This window comes from Helianthus annuus, chromosome 4 (assembly GCF_002127325.2).
Source record: "Helianthus annuus cultivar XRQ/B chromosome 4, HanXRQr2.0-SUNRISE, whole genome shotgun sequence".
Classification (NCBI taxonomy): domain Eukaryota; kingdom Viridiplantae; phylum Streptophyta; class Magnoliopsida; order Asterales; family Asteraceae; genus Helianthus; species Helianthus annuus.
This window is the reverse complement of record NC_035436.2, coordinates 45,421,099-45,437,130: the sequence shown is the minus strand read 5'-3', so window position 1 is coordinate 45,437,130 and position 16,032 is coordinate 45,421,099. Positions and strand designations below refer to the sequence as shown.

The 16,032-nt window shown below is 35.2% G+C and overlaps 1 protein-coding gene across 1 annotated transcript; it reads right to left on the bottom strand.

Annotated features, from left to right (window-relative positions):
- Nucleotides 1–13,421: 13,421 nt before the first annotated feature.
- Nucleotides 13,422–13,859, bottom strand: LOC110933269. Its single transcript, XM_022176499.1, has one exon. The coding sequence runs from the start codon at nt 13,857–13,859 to the stop codon at nt 13,422–13,424; it is 438 nt and encodes a 145-aa protein (XP_022032191.1).
- Between the last annotated feature and the right edge of the window lie 2,173 nt (nt 13,860–16,032).

The window sequence follows — 16,032 nt, the reverse complement described above, 5'->3', positions numbered from 1 at the left end:
ACCACAACATTAAAACTTGTAAGTAAAAAATCGATTATAAAAGTATCATACAACCTATACATACAAACCTTATAAACACACTCAGAAAGCACTATTATTCTGCTAATAATTACCGTACATCATAATCCCTAATTTCAGTGTTTATACAACAAAATGATGACGATTAACATGTACAGTAGGAAACTACAACACTAAAAACTTGTAAGTGCATACAAACTAATCATAAAAGTATCGTCTAAAACCGAATTAAAACCTATACGTGCAAACCTTATAAACACACTCAGAAAGCACCATACAGCACAGAACATCCTGCAAATCCGACAACGAATCGGCTTTGACAGCGATACAGAGATTATGAAGCTGCTTCTTCCGACGCTGAAACTCTTCGTGCATCTGTTTCCTCTGTTATCTGCCTTTGATCCAAGGCCATTTCATAGCAGTCGGCCATTGTTGAGGCCAGGTAACCTTCATCAGCTTCGATCTTTGGTCTCTGATCCATGATTCTACTCTTTGTTGCAGATATTCCATTCGAATCGACAGTCACGAGTGGAGAACACCAAAAATTGAAGCCATTAGCGTCACACACCATCGTCGATGACCATATCGCGATCGTCTTCCACTGTCGTTGCCGACGGAGGCCTGTCACCGGAGGTCGGCTTCCTCCTTTGCCGAATGTAACGCCTTGCTTCTTCGCACTTTCCATATTTAGAATGTCTTGCTCGTATTTCTCTTTTTTGGAAGTCTCGTGTTCTTGTAATCGTTCTTTCGTTGTGTCATTGTAAAATCCGAGACTTTGATCGTAATAAAATTCGTTATTTCAAACATATTATACCTTACTTATTCATTTGTACTTATACGTTTCGATTCATTATACATTTGTTGTCTTATTCATGAATCTTGTAAACATGTGATCAACTTATGAATACATATAATATTCATACTTCGCATACGCTTATACGTCACTTACTCATGTTTAACATACTTGTACAATTGATATACACACTTATTTATTCACATTTTGCCCAAATAAATCATGTTTTAATCACATGTTAGGACTTGTTATTGGTTATATAAACATTAGTACATTTAAATTACATGTTATACATCACAAACACACCTTTTATTACATTTAAACAACAAAAATATATATATATAAAGCTGTTAACAGCCTTTATGGCTGAGTTTAAGTTGATTTTTGTTAGTTTAATTCCCAACAACTTGCATTTAAACCTCAACTACCAACCACCCAAACTTTCTCCTATAAAACCCAAGCCATTCCAAGCATTTTTCACTTTTCAAACACCTCAAAATCTCCCTCAAACATCTCAAAACCGTAGCTGAATAATGAAGTTCGAGCAGATTCAGCACCTCTCACGAAAATGAGCATAACTCACTCGTTTCTTGTCCGTTTTAGCTCATTCTTTTTCCTATGTGCTTGGATTGACCTTAACTTCGATTCCATGGGTTTATCACAGTATATAAGTCCCTGGAACTCTGGAAAAAAGGCTCCAAAGTCCACTGTTCGTTTTTGTTTTCATTTAATCTTTGTTAAACTTAACCAAACTTGAGTTTTCTCATCTCAAACCTATGTCCTAATGCTCATAATCAAATGAATGGTTAGTTGGGCTTAAAAACAAGGTTGAGACATTCAAAATCAGAGGTTAATCCTCATATACTTTCTGTTTTATTTAGGGTTTTTAACCCACAAGTGATGTTCAAGCTTCAAGCTTGATGAAGGTGTGATTATGGACTAACTTGGGTTGTCCAACATAGAATCCCCACATCACTTGATGATTTCTCATAGTGTAGTTGTTTCTTATTCTTGTATTAATATTAGTTCATGACCCTCCTTGTATGTTTTTACATCAAGTGTAGTGGTGAACCATAAGAGGTACCTAAATGGAAGCTTGTTCTTCCTACCTCCTACATGATTTCTATGACACAATAGAGGTACCTAAATGAAGATTAACCTTCTACCTCATGCTTGATTATTGGACTAAATAATACATATAATACTTATACATATATATACTATTCGAACCCTTGATGGTGGACTTGTGTTCATTCGTCAAGATATTAGAATAACATCATCTAAGACATAAGACTTGTTACGATTCTAATGAGTATATTACTCATGAAAACATTAACCCTTGAGGTTTCATAGTGTCAAGAACAAGTACTTGGTGTAAAGAATGATTATTTTCGAATACCTATATTCTTGTGTTTTAACTTCCTAAATCTCTACACAAACACATTCAACCTCCTAACCTTATCAACTTCGTCATATTGGATAATCGGAAAGCTTATGCAAATTTGTGAGTATACTCGCATTTTCCCCCTTTTTACTTTTACCACTTTTGGGGTGTAACATGTTTACCTATTGAAACTTACACATGAACTTTTGTCTAAACACATGAACATTCCTATAACATGCTTGTATATGTGATGGCTTGATACTTTAAATTTGGGTGATTCTTATGTGTTGAACTTATCATTAACTTCGTACGAGCCAAACCGTGACATATGTAGCGCTATAGGATTAACGACCCGCCTCTACTGAAACTTTGGTTATGTCATGAGCAAGTTGCGTTTTCTTGGTTTGATATGTTAGACACATGCCATATTTAATGTTTATCTTGAATCGCATGCTTGCTATGAGGAATTGTTCACACTTTTATCTTATGCTATATATGTACCAAACTTGTATACTCGCCTTTGCTTTTGCATTGAATTGTATTTTAAACATGTTACAGGTTGATGATGATGAAATGAAAGAGGTAGCACGATGCCTAGATACACACTTTAGACGTTAGGTTTAATATGTTGTATCGAATTTTGGCTATGTTGGTTTGTTATTTTGATTAAACTTGTTGTTATTTGGGATCTTGTATTGATGACTACTTGAAGTTTGGAAATGAAATTTGGATTATTAAATTTTTGTCACCAATAGCGTTATGATGTCTCGAGCAATCTTCACACTTCGTCTCATCCCGATGTTTCCGCCGTTGGTTGGGGTGTGACAGATTGGTATCAGAGCCATAACTATAGGGAATTAGGAAAAGTAGGAATGCTTTAACCTAGTCTATAGTTCTAGAGCCTTATTCGTACGTTTTACTTGAAACTACTTGCATGCTATCTTATTTGCTTTTATTTATTCTCTTTTGATCTTGTAAGCATATGTGTCACTTATGTGTTAACACTTAACATGCTATACTTATTTTTATTATGTGTTAATACTTGTTTCATCGTTTTATCCTTTATATGTGTTCTTGACATACTTTTTTATGCGTTAATATTCGTTTCATCATTTCACTTTTATTGTGATATTCTTGACATGTTATACTTGTTTGTTTAATCTTTAATATACACTTTTCCTCATGCATTTTACTTGACTATTCTAAATCCGTAAACCCTCACAAATGGGACGAATTCACCAAAATAGGCGTGAAACCCACAATTTGGTGAACGACGCTCAATCTATATATTCTTCTTTTTACACGAGATATCGCCATTAAGCTAGGAGTGAAATCCACATCTTAATGGTAAATCTCAAATTTTAAATTCTAGTGGACCCTTGTCAACATGTCGAAACTAAATTTCGACCCGACAAGTACCAACCACACTTAGGATACGAAACCGTCAAGTTAGGGGTGAAACCCGCACCTTGGCGACTAGTTCCACTCCTTGATATTTTTTTTTTATCCCGCCAAGTCTCGAAATTTCGATTGATTTGGGACATGTAGTAACCGGAAGGGTAAATACCGTTAACCGACTTGTCGGCGAGAGTATTTTACCTATTAGGCCAAAGCATGCTCCTCAAATTCAAAAGACTTTTCGACCACTTTGGTTAGTCAAAGTTCCGTTTTGGAACACTCCAAACTTTGGTTAAACATGCGTTTCTATTATTCATTTTATACGATACGATCTTTCAAATTTGAATTTACTTTCGATATTCTCTTTTTACACACACAACATATTGAATCTTTTCCATACATTTATACATATGCATGATTTCATATAATTTAAATTCATAATCCTTGTAACGACAAGTGGAGACATATCATCGAGATAGGAGTGATTTCCTTACCTTGACGATTAACTCCACTCCCTTTTTCTTAAAAACGACCTCACCAACGAGTTAGGGGTGATTCCTTTACCTAGGTGATCATTTCCCAAAACGTCTCTTCAAAATATCTTATTATGCAAACTCGATCATACTTTATACCCAAATTGTTTAATGTTATTCAAAAATACCCACTCATACCGATTTCAAAATACATTGTTTTATCAAACGTACTCCTTATTCTACAATCTATTTTCACTCAACTCATACACGCGAAATTCATAATCATGTCTTAAAACGTTTTATTACTCGAATTTCCAAACCTTACGAAATGCTACCAATCAATTTAATCGGTCCAGTGAATCTCTTGCCCGTGGACTTCATATTTGACTTGATCACTAAAACGCACTCACATTATATCACCATACTAAAAAACTTTCATTCTCTAACGGAATTCAAACCAACTTTCCCATATACTTATAAGGTGCTATAGATATTATACATACGCTTTTACCAAAGATTTTTTTTTACATCAACAAATCATTTGTTAAAACTCTTTCCAATGATCACCAAGTCCGTTTTGCTAAATTTCTTTTCTTAGGAGCAACGTTTTCATAAGAACCTTCAAAATTAAAATTTTTTTTGTTTGGATGCAAATGAAACGAACCCGTATTTTTGAAAACCTTTTTTTTGCACTAATTTACAAAACACGTGGGCAAGAAGACTTCATGGGGACCGACCATCTTCGGATTTCGTAAACACTTTTAAAACAAAAGTAGCATTTCCATTCATTACAAAATACGTTACGCATAACCAGTGAATACTTTATACTGTCCTACATTTACAAACTATATTCTACATTCCAAAATCAAACTCGATCTATTTTGGTCCAATAAACGCGACTTTTCGCTTAAACAACTATACATGTAAATCATCATACACGTTTTTAATCGATACCTCGTGACGAAATCGCTTATATCATTTGTTTTACGTACTCAAATTTCTCAAGCGTTTATATGTCCAAATTCGTTATGCTCTAAAGTATACTATATACGCAAATTTTATTATTCATACCTACACTCATACTCATATCATGACAATACATTTTATGCTTATACTTATACTTATACTCATACTACTCTTACGTTTTATGTTTATACTCATACTTACGTGCATATTCATAGTTAAACTTATACTTATGCTCATACTTTCATACATACTCATGATTCATACATTCGTACCGTACGCGAGCGTAATCCGTGGGATTCACTTACGTAGGTCCCATACATACTTAAGCATGGACTTGCTTATATACTACATTCTTATACGTACACGTTCTTTATTTTTTAAAAAAAAAAAAAATTTTGTATACCCTGATTCATACACAACTAGTACAAGCTATGCGGATCATGTGGCGATCAAAATAATCGCGGGTGCACACGGGATTATAGTGATAGGCATATGAGAACCATAGGGTGTACTACTGTGTATGGTAAGACACGAAACGTAACATGACACCAAATACGAAACGGACGTAATATGGTCAAAACATGGTGGATACGCTGCTTGTACTTCCTATATATAAGTGTTTTCACCATGTTACCAAATTTTCGTAAAGCGTGCCATGAGAAATTCAGTGTTTTACGGACCTTTTGGACCTAATTCAACCTTTAAACAACTCACAAACGCATTATATTCGATTATCCACGACGAGACTTCATTCTTAACACGCTACTTTCGTCTATCTAATACTTATATCATTCATATACTTACATTCATTAAGAGCAAATCGTTCGCCCCATACTCCTATTATTCTCCATTATCCTTGTCCTTATTCAAACCCTGTTTACAATCTAGTCAGTTTGAACGTTCGGATCCTAACCTATTCCTTACTTTTAAAACTACCTGGCTATTCTTCAAACTTCCCCTACAAACTACCTCACTTTTCATTAAATACAAACCGTCTTCTATACAAAAAAAAAAAAAATTTCCTTCCTAATACAGCGCATTTAATTACGTCTCCAATTTAGTATTCAAAACTTGCTTAAAAAAAATCGTTTTACCTACACGTTTTACTCATGCTTATGCCTCAAAACTAGTTTAGCAAAAAAAAAAAAAAAAAAAAAAAGAATTCTTTTACAAACCTATCTTGTCATTCTTCAAAATTTGATACTTTCTATGTTTCAAAATTTTCAAGTCTCAATTTTAAATAATCACCTTTTTGGTCAAAACTCTTCCAAGTCTTCCTCTTTAATAAATTTCGGGACGAAATTTCCTAAAGGAGGGGAGACTGTAACGCCTTGCTTCTTCGCACTTTCCATATTTAGAATGTCTTGCTCGTATTTCTCTTTTTTGGAAGTCTCGTGTTCTTGTAATCGTTCTTTCGTTGTGTCATTGTAAAATCCGAGACTTTGATCGTAATAAAATTCGTTATTTCAAACATATTATACCTTACTTATTCATTTGTACTTATACGTTTCGATTCATTATACATTTGTTGTCTTATTCATGAATCTTGTAAACATGTGATCAACTTATGAATACATATAATATTCATACTTCGCATACGCTTATACGTCACTTACTCATGTTTAACATACTTGTACAATTGATATACACACTTATTTATTCACATTTTGCCCAAATAAATCATGTTTTAATCACATGTTAGGACTTGTTATTGGTTATATAAACATTAGTACATTTAAATTACATGTTATACATCACAAACACACCTTTTATTACATTTAAACAACAAAAATATATATATATAAAGCTGTTAACAGCCTTTATGGCTGAGTTTAAGTTGATTTTTGTTAGTTTAATTCCCAACAACTTGCATTTAAACCTCAACTACCAACCACCCAAACTTTCTCCTATAAAACCCAAGCCATTCCAAGCATTTTTCACTTTTCAAACACCTCAAAATCTCCCTCAAACATCTCAAAACCGTAGCTGAATAATGAAGTTCGAGCAGATTCAGCACCTCTCACGAAAATGAGCATAACTCACTCGTTTCTTGTCCGTTTTAGCTCATTCTTTTTCCTATGTGCTTGGATTGACCTTAACTTCGATTCCATGGGTTTATCACAGTATATAAGTCCCTGGAACTCTGGAAAAAAGGCTCCAAAGTCCACTGTTCGTTTTTGTTTTCATTTAATCTTTGTTAAACTTAACCAAACTTGAGTTTTCTCATCTCAAACCTATGTCCTAATGCTCATAATCAAATGAATGGTTAGTTGGGCTTAAAAACAAGGTTGAGACATTCAAAATCAGAGGTTAATCCTCATATACTTTCTGTTTTATTTAGGGTTTTTAACCCACAAGTGATGTTCAAGCTTCAAGCTTGATGAAGGTGTGATTATGGACTAACTTGGGTTGTCCAACATAGAATCCCCACATCACTTGATGATTTCTCATAGTGTAGTTGTTTCTTATTCTTGTATTAATATTAGTTCATGACCCTCCTTGTATGTTTTTACATCAAGTGTAGTGGTGAACCATAAGAGGTACCTAAATGGAAGCTTGTTCTTCCTACCTCCTACATGATTTCTTTGACACAATAGAGGTACCTAAATGAAGATTAACCTTCTACCTCATGCTTGATTATTGGACTAAATAATACATATAATACTTATACATATATATACTATTCGAACCCTTGATGGTGGACTTATGTTCATTCGTCAAGATATTAGAATAACATCATCTAAGACATAAGACTTGTTACGATTCTAATGAGTATATTACTCATGAAAACATTAACCCTTGAGGTTTCATAGTGTCAAGAACAAGTACTTGGTGTAAAGAATGATTATTTTCGAATACCTATTGATGTGTGTCGGTGTGTATATAATTTTTGATATATATTTAAGCCCTTTTTACACTTTTAGCCAAGTTTTAAATTTATAAAACACGATATTTACTAACACTAAACACACATATGGGCAAGTGCACCCATCGTGGACGTAGTATAGTGTTGGTAAGATACCGAGGTCGTCCAAGGACACAAGAGCTTTTAATACCGGTTTATCCTCAACGTCTAATCAAATCAAAAAGTTAGAAAAATGTTTTAAACTAAGAAAAATAAAAACTAACTAAATGCTGAAAAATAAAATAAAATAAAAACAGATAGACAAGATGAATCACTTGGATCCGACACGTGTATTAGTATAACCTTTGATTATTTTCGCACTTTTGCACTTGTTTAAGAGATTATCTTAGTTATTGTAGTAGGCCCCTTTTTCGGAGGTGACGTTACCCTCAACCCAGTAGTTTGAGTCAGCAAGGATACAATCCTAAAGGGTTGGATTATTGAAAGATAATGAATTAAGTTATTAATGCAAATTATGGTAGGCCCCGCTTTTGGCGGCGACGTTACCCTCGGCTAAGTAGTCTGAGTCAGCAGGGATACAGTCCTAAATAGCCGGGTTATAGTATTAATAGTAGTTAGCTTATGAGGGGGTCAAAGAGTTTGGATCCCCGCCATCCAATACCTATGGGCATTGAAGGAGATCCTACTAAATTTGACCCAGGTCCCAAGCAGGACCTCTAAACGCTGAACAAGGGCAAGACCCTTACCAAACCGTTCCCTTAACCCCCGACCAGGTAGCCAACATACCTCCATATAGACCGTGGAGATATGAATGGTGAAAATCTTTTATTTTATATAGACAGTAAAATAATGCCAAGACACCACGGACAAACGATAAGGAAAGATCACCTTCAACATAAGTAACTAGTTATTAAAGTCATTAATACAAAACCAAATAAAAAGTGCAAAAGATTAAAAATAAAAAGTATTATACTAAACACTTGTCTTCACCAAGTGATGTAAGAGACTTAGGCAAACATGGCCTTGATTGTCAAGAACTCTTACGATCAATCTTGGATCCCGAGACGACTCACACACTCTATGATGGACAATGGATGATGGTGGTGGATGATGGTGTTATGGTGGTGGTGGGTGGTGGATGAAGTGTGAGAGAGGTGGTGTGCCAAGGGATGAGTTGAAATGAAGCCAAGCACTCCTATTTATAGGCTGAACAGAAGCCTGGGCACGGCCCCGTGTCCGCTGGACACGCCCCCGTGTCCGCTGGACACGCCCCCGTGTCCGCTGGACACGCCCCCGTGCCCGTCTGACACTCTCTCTCTTCATTAATTGTAATTCAGAATTACAATAAATGCACCTGCAGCACTCTGACCACGCCCCCGTGTCCGCTGGGCACGGCCTCGTGGTGGGCAATAGAAGCTTCTACCACTTTGTCTTTTGTGCCAGGGCTGACTATTCTGGACACTGCCCCGTGCTCGCTGAGCACGGCCCCGTGTTGAGCTGGACACGCCCCGTGTCCGCTGGACACAGCCCCGTGTTCAGCTGGGCACAGCCCCATGCTCAGCTGGGCTCAGCCCCATGCTCAGCTGGGCTCAGCCCCATGCTCAGCTGGGCACAGCCCCATGCTCAGCTTTCTTCTTGTTTTTGCTTTGGGAGATGCTGTCGAGGAGTCGGGCATGCCACGTTTCTTCCTTTTCTTTGTATTTATGTTGGATTTGGCTGCATTTTTGCTTCTTTTGTTCATTTAAGCTCTTTTAACCCTGAAAATACAAAAGGAAGACAAAAGTACACTTTTTCCAACATTAGTACTTAAAAAGGGTTAGTTTTATGGCTCATTTGATGTAATTTATATGTTGCATTTTACTCACATCACCTATATTCTTGTGTTTTAACTTCCTAAATCTCTACACAAACACATTCAACCTCCTAACCTTATCAACTTCGTCATATTGGATAATCGATAAGCTTATGCAAATTTGTGAGTATACTCGCATTTTCCCCCTTTTTACTTTTACCACTTTTGGGGTGTAACATGTTTACCTATTGAAACTTACACATGAACTTTTGTCTAAACACATGAACATTCCTATAACATGCTTGTATATGTGATGGCTTGATACTTTAAATTTGGGTGATTCTTATGTGTTGAACTTATCATTAACTTCGTACGAGCCAAACCGTGACATATGTAGCGCTATAGGATTAACGACCCGCCTCTACTGAAACTTTGGTTATGTCATGAGCAAGTTGCGTTTTCTTGGTTTGATATGTTAGACACATGCCATATTTAATGTTTATCTTGAATCGCATGCTTGCTATGAGGAATTGTTCACACTTTTATCTTATGCTATGTATGTACCAAACTTGTATACTCGCCTTTGCTTTTTCATTGAATTGTATTTTAAACATGTTACAGGTTGATGATGATGAAATGAAAGAGGTAGCACGATGCCTAGATACACACTTTAGACGTTAGGTTTAATATGTTGTATCGAATTTTGGCTATGTTGGTTTGTTATTTTGATTAAACTTGTTGTTATTTGGGATCTTGTATTGATGACTACTTGAAGTTTGGAAATGAAATTTGGATTATTAAATTTTTGTCACCAATAGCGTTATGATGTCTCGAGCAATCTTCACACTTCGTCTCATCCCGATGTTTCCGCCGTTGGTTGGGGTGTGACACCGAAGGCTTTCTCTCTCTCTCTGATTTGATGGGTGACGTGTGGCTGGTGTAAAATGAAATCAAAAGTTAGCATATGGCAGTTTAGGGCTTCTTTGTGAAGCTTACCGTAGATCGGATAATGGATGGTTGTGATGCATTACTGTAGATAAGAACTACCTCAATTGTATATATATAATAATAGCAAATAAGCACCGAACAAATAAAATCGTATAAACGACGGAATATGAAAGAATGAACGGAATGGAAGTCAAATCTAAAAACGATTCAATTATCGGAATTTTTTAAAAATATTTTTATTTTTTATGTCATAGATACCAAACCTAACTACTCTTTACCGAACTATAAAATCCAACCTCCAATATTTGTATTCTTGTAACAAAAATTATGGCAAAGTTTATATGGAAACTCATGGTTAAAATATACTTGTAAATACTTGTTTGAAAATATTTTTCTAAGTGTTTATATTTTTAGAAAATTTTGCCATAGTTTCCCCTAAAAATGGAGGTGTCCATGCTATCAAAGCATATCATTTTCTTTTTAAAATCATCACAAACAATCAACAATCAATCTACACTTACCAAGTGCAATTTTCATAACAATCATGAACTTGAACTTTCATAAAAACTTGTAGTAACTTGGTAGTGTGTTTAGTAGGTTTAGTTAGCCTTTAAAATGTGTTTACTTCTTTAAAAGTTTCATTCTTGAAAGATTTAGGTGTTTACAACTTGTAAACATGTTTTACAAAAACATTTCTTTATGAAATCTTCTTCCTTTACAAGTGTTTTTATACTTGTTTTATCACCAAAAATAATGTATGTTTAAGTAAGAACCAAAACCTACTAAAAATCATATTTTGAACTTGGTTCTTTTTGGAATACCATTCATAAATCTTAGATCAATATGATTATTAACCCACTTTGATTATTATTCTTCAAGAAATCAAGTATTCTTTTCAAGTTCATGATTTAGGGGTGGATGGTCTTTCATCCTACAACTTCTTACATTTCTCATCTTGCTAAACTATGTTTCTAATCATGATTTAGCAAGATGCTATGATGATCAACATCATCTTTTCAAACAAATCAATGGTTAACAAGTATTCATAACATAAACAACTTAGTTTCATCAAGATTACTTCATATATCAAGCTTATGTTTATGTTTCTTGATTATGTTCTTTAGTGTTCAACAAGATGATCAATGTTCATCATCTTTTTACCAACAAACTATGAAGTAAATTCAAGTTACAAAGAGCTTACTACTAGCACAAGGGCTAGGGAGGAACACAAGATGATGAAGGTGACAAATGTGATGGATAATAGCAAATGGGAGAGGTCCTTCAATCTCCAAGACCACCAAGCTTTCTTGTAGACCTTCTTACACCTTGAGATGCCTTGAACTTGAATGAATGATGATGGTGGTGTGGGTGGTTGATCTCGGCCGAGAGCCAAGAGAGGGAGAGGAGAAAGATGGTGGTGTGAAGTGTGTGAGAGATAATGACTTCTTGATCTTCCATACACTACTTATAACCAAGTTTATGTATTAACCAATGGAACATATGTTTCAAAAGTACTAAACAAATCTCTAATCAAATCTTATAAGATCAAATGATATCTAGTAAGATCAAGTAAAATCTTGATGGTGGGCCACTTTTTGACCGTCAACATGAGGGGGGGGGGGTCTAGTTGTGTTTCAATGGTAAGTTAAGTTAGATGGTTAGATTCTAAGTGTGATGTTTAGTGTTTATGCATATTATGTGTTATATAGTGTGTTAGGGTGTTCGGGGATCATAACTAGCTCAGAAATAATAAAACAATGCTTCTAGTATAATTTTGATGTTTCAGGTAGTGTCCAGTTGTTCGGTTAGATACCGGTTCGTTAAAGTGTCAAACTATACCGTTTAGTGTTCTTTATGTACCCTTTCGTGACACTTTTAATTCCCGACACTTAGGAAAACATTCAGGATCATTTAGTCATATTTTTGCATGTTACTAGCTTGTTAAAAAGCTGATTTTTGTTGATTTATGTTGAATTCAGCACTTTATATGGGTTTTAGCCACTTTCCGGCACTTAAACTATCACTTAGGAATGCAGTTTTGTGATCCTTGCTTCCCTACACACCATACTAGTGTAGTACTTAGTCTCTGGTTCACACTGTGTCTCAAAACAACGTCTGTCTATGTACTGAACCCCGTCAGCATTTTTCTGAGTTATCCGCTCACTGTGCTAACTGTGCTTTGTGCATCATTTATGTCAATGAAGTTTGCATGTAAAAATGATGTGACATTAAGAAATGTGTGATGCACATGTAAGTATGATGCAGTAATCAGAAAGCAATTAATTGTAATTCAGCACAGTCATTAATCACTAATCATGGTTAATTAAGTGTACAGATACCTGGATTTTTGACGGTTGTCACACAGGGACTATCCGGGAACGAAAATTGAAAAGTTGGGGACTATAGCTGTAATTTTAGAAAGTTAGGGACTAAAGGTGGAAAAAGGACAAACCACAGGGACTATCCGGGAATTTAACTCTTTATTTTATTGTAATGTTTTTTTAGTTTAATGAAATGTTATTTGTATTTAAATTTTATAAATTTAGAAATTAAATGAAAAAAATAATTGAGTTATGACTAAAAGAGGGTTATGGGGCTTCATCCGCTACACACCTTTGTTATATAACCTCCCCATTTACGTTTTTTTGTCATTTGTCATATAACCTCACCAAAGAAGGTTATGTGGTGTTACCACTACACATAGTCTTTCTTTTTAAAGAAAATTTCATTAACCACAACCGACCAAACCCCAAAACAGGGCGGCCCAACAACAAAAGAACGGACTACATATTCACAAACCTACACCAATCTTCCCAATATAAGTTTCTATCTTTACTCCTATTACAAATCCAAAGGAAACCAAGCGATTTGATATCACTGATAATCTCGGCCACCTTCACCTGTTTATTATCAAACCCGAGACTGTTGTGCGCCCGCCATATGCACCAGCAAGCCACTCTCACAATCCTGCAGAATACGCCTCTGGCTTTACACGCAAGGTCAACCTGATTGTGCACTTCCAGAACTTCCTTGATCGTTGTCGCGATAACAGGAGCAATCTTGCACCATCTAGAAACCATAAACCAAACTTGGGCAGCAACTATACATCTAGTGAAAAGATGATCATCATTTTCTTCACCCGAGTTACAAAGAATGTAGGTCGTGTCGTCAATAACCACTCCACGCTTAGCAAGGGCAGCCAAGGTGGGAGTCTTACCCATCCCGGCTTTCCAAGCAAGAAGATTACATTTAGCCGGAACCAGATTGCTCCACTCCGTGACGAAATCGACGCTATGTAGGGGTGCAAACGAGCCGAGCCGAGCCCGAGCTCGACTAGGCTTGAGCTCGAGCTCGTTTAACATATGAAAGCTCGAGCTCGAGCTCGGCTCGATTCGAGCTTTATTTCTGAAGCTCGAGCTCGGGTCGAAGGTAATTTTTCAAGCTCGAGCTCGACTTATTTAGTATTTATTAATTAGGGCCAGGATCATTTCAGAACTATAAATATTTACAGAACTCGCAGAACTCCTAATAAACAATCTTTTTATTTATATATTTTTATGTTTAGGATAATTTTATCATTTATTATGTGTATTTTTACGATTACATACATGTTAAGAGTAAATTTATCATTTTTTATATGTAATTTTATAATTACACATATGTAAACTAGGTTTTTTACATATATGTAATTAGTTAGGACACATATATATAATTTTGGCAATTAAACATATGTAATTACTTTTAACATGTATGTAATCAAAGAAATACATATAGTAGATGATAAAAAGATCTTAAATACAAAAACTTATATATAAAATGATTGTTTATTAGGAGTTCTGAAAGTTCTGTAGTTATTTAGAGTTCTGAAATGAACTCAACCCTTATTAATTAATTTATATTAATTATAATTATTATTGTATATATAATTTAGTTAATTTTTATATTTATATAAATGGTAATTATTATTATATAAATATATGTTTAATATATTAATAAAAAAAATATAAACAGAAAGCTCGATTAGGCTCGCGAGCCGGCTCGAGCTCGATAAGCGAAGCTCGGGCTCGGTCTCGTTTACTAAACGAGCTTGTTTTAGGCTCGGGATCGAGCTCGTTTAAGCTCGGCTCGTTCGAGCTTTTTTACGAGCCGAGCTCGAGTAGCTCGGCTCGTTTGCACCCCTAACGCTATGCATCTCCCCAATGGACAATAGATGCTTCACATCTTTGACCGAGAATTCACTAGCAGTAGCCCCAACCCACTTCCATTGGTCTCGCTCCTCCTTGATCTGCACCGAATCTAAAGACCTGCAAAGCCAATTAAATTCTGTAATTTGTATGAAGTTTTCAGGCCCTTTTCTCCAATTCCATGACACGTTAAGACTCCCTTCCTGAGCAGTAGCACTCAATCAATCGACCACTTTACATCTATCTTCGGACTCTAAATTGAAAATGTTGGGGTAAATATCTTTTAACGGCTCATTTTCCAACCAAGGATCAGTCCAAAAAGCAATGTCTTGGCCATTACCCAACTCCCCTCTAAACAGACTCCTTAAAGGAGATCCTTCTATTTTGGTTTTGTTACAAGTCTTGACGATATTCTTCACACTCTGTTAATAAATTTTTTAGCCGGTAGAAAGTCCCAGTTGCCTTTGCAAGTACGGATGGCCACAACCATAGATAACACACAGTCTTAATATTATTAAGAAAAGCATTACAATTATTATTCCGAAGAAATTGATTTTTAACGTGTAATTTTTTTTTGTTTATTTTATATATTCTTTCGATTTTTAGCACTACTAAGCCCGCACCGAAGCCATAACAAGCGTTAAAGTCAAAAGAACGATTTTTTTATTTTTCATTACAATATTTTATTTTATTATATTTATTTATTTATTATTTGTTTATGTGGTCCCAATAATGACTTTTGTTTCAGTTTTAACTTTAAGCATTAAGGACTTGTGTTTTGTATTTTATTAATTAATAATTAACAGCAAATAAGCACCGAACAAATGAAATCGTATAAACGACGGAATATGGAAGAATGAACGTAATGGAAGTCAAATCTAAAAACGATTCAATTATCGGTATTTTTTTAAAATATTTTTATTTTTTATGTCATAGATACCAAACCTAACTACTCTTTACCGAACTATAATTTTGTATGCATTGTGTATTCAAAAAGCATCATTTGACATTTAATACTGAAATAAGTTTATTTATCCACCTTTCGAAATTAGTTTTTTTTTTTTTTTTTTTTTTTTTTTTTTTGTGCCAATGATCTAGTAGTGGATTGGTAAGGCAGAAACCTGATGTTCCAAGTGACTCAGGTTCAATTCCTGACTTCAGCATTTACTTTCTGCGGCACCTGGTGATGATGGGAGACTAGATGAGTAGC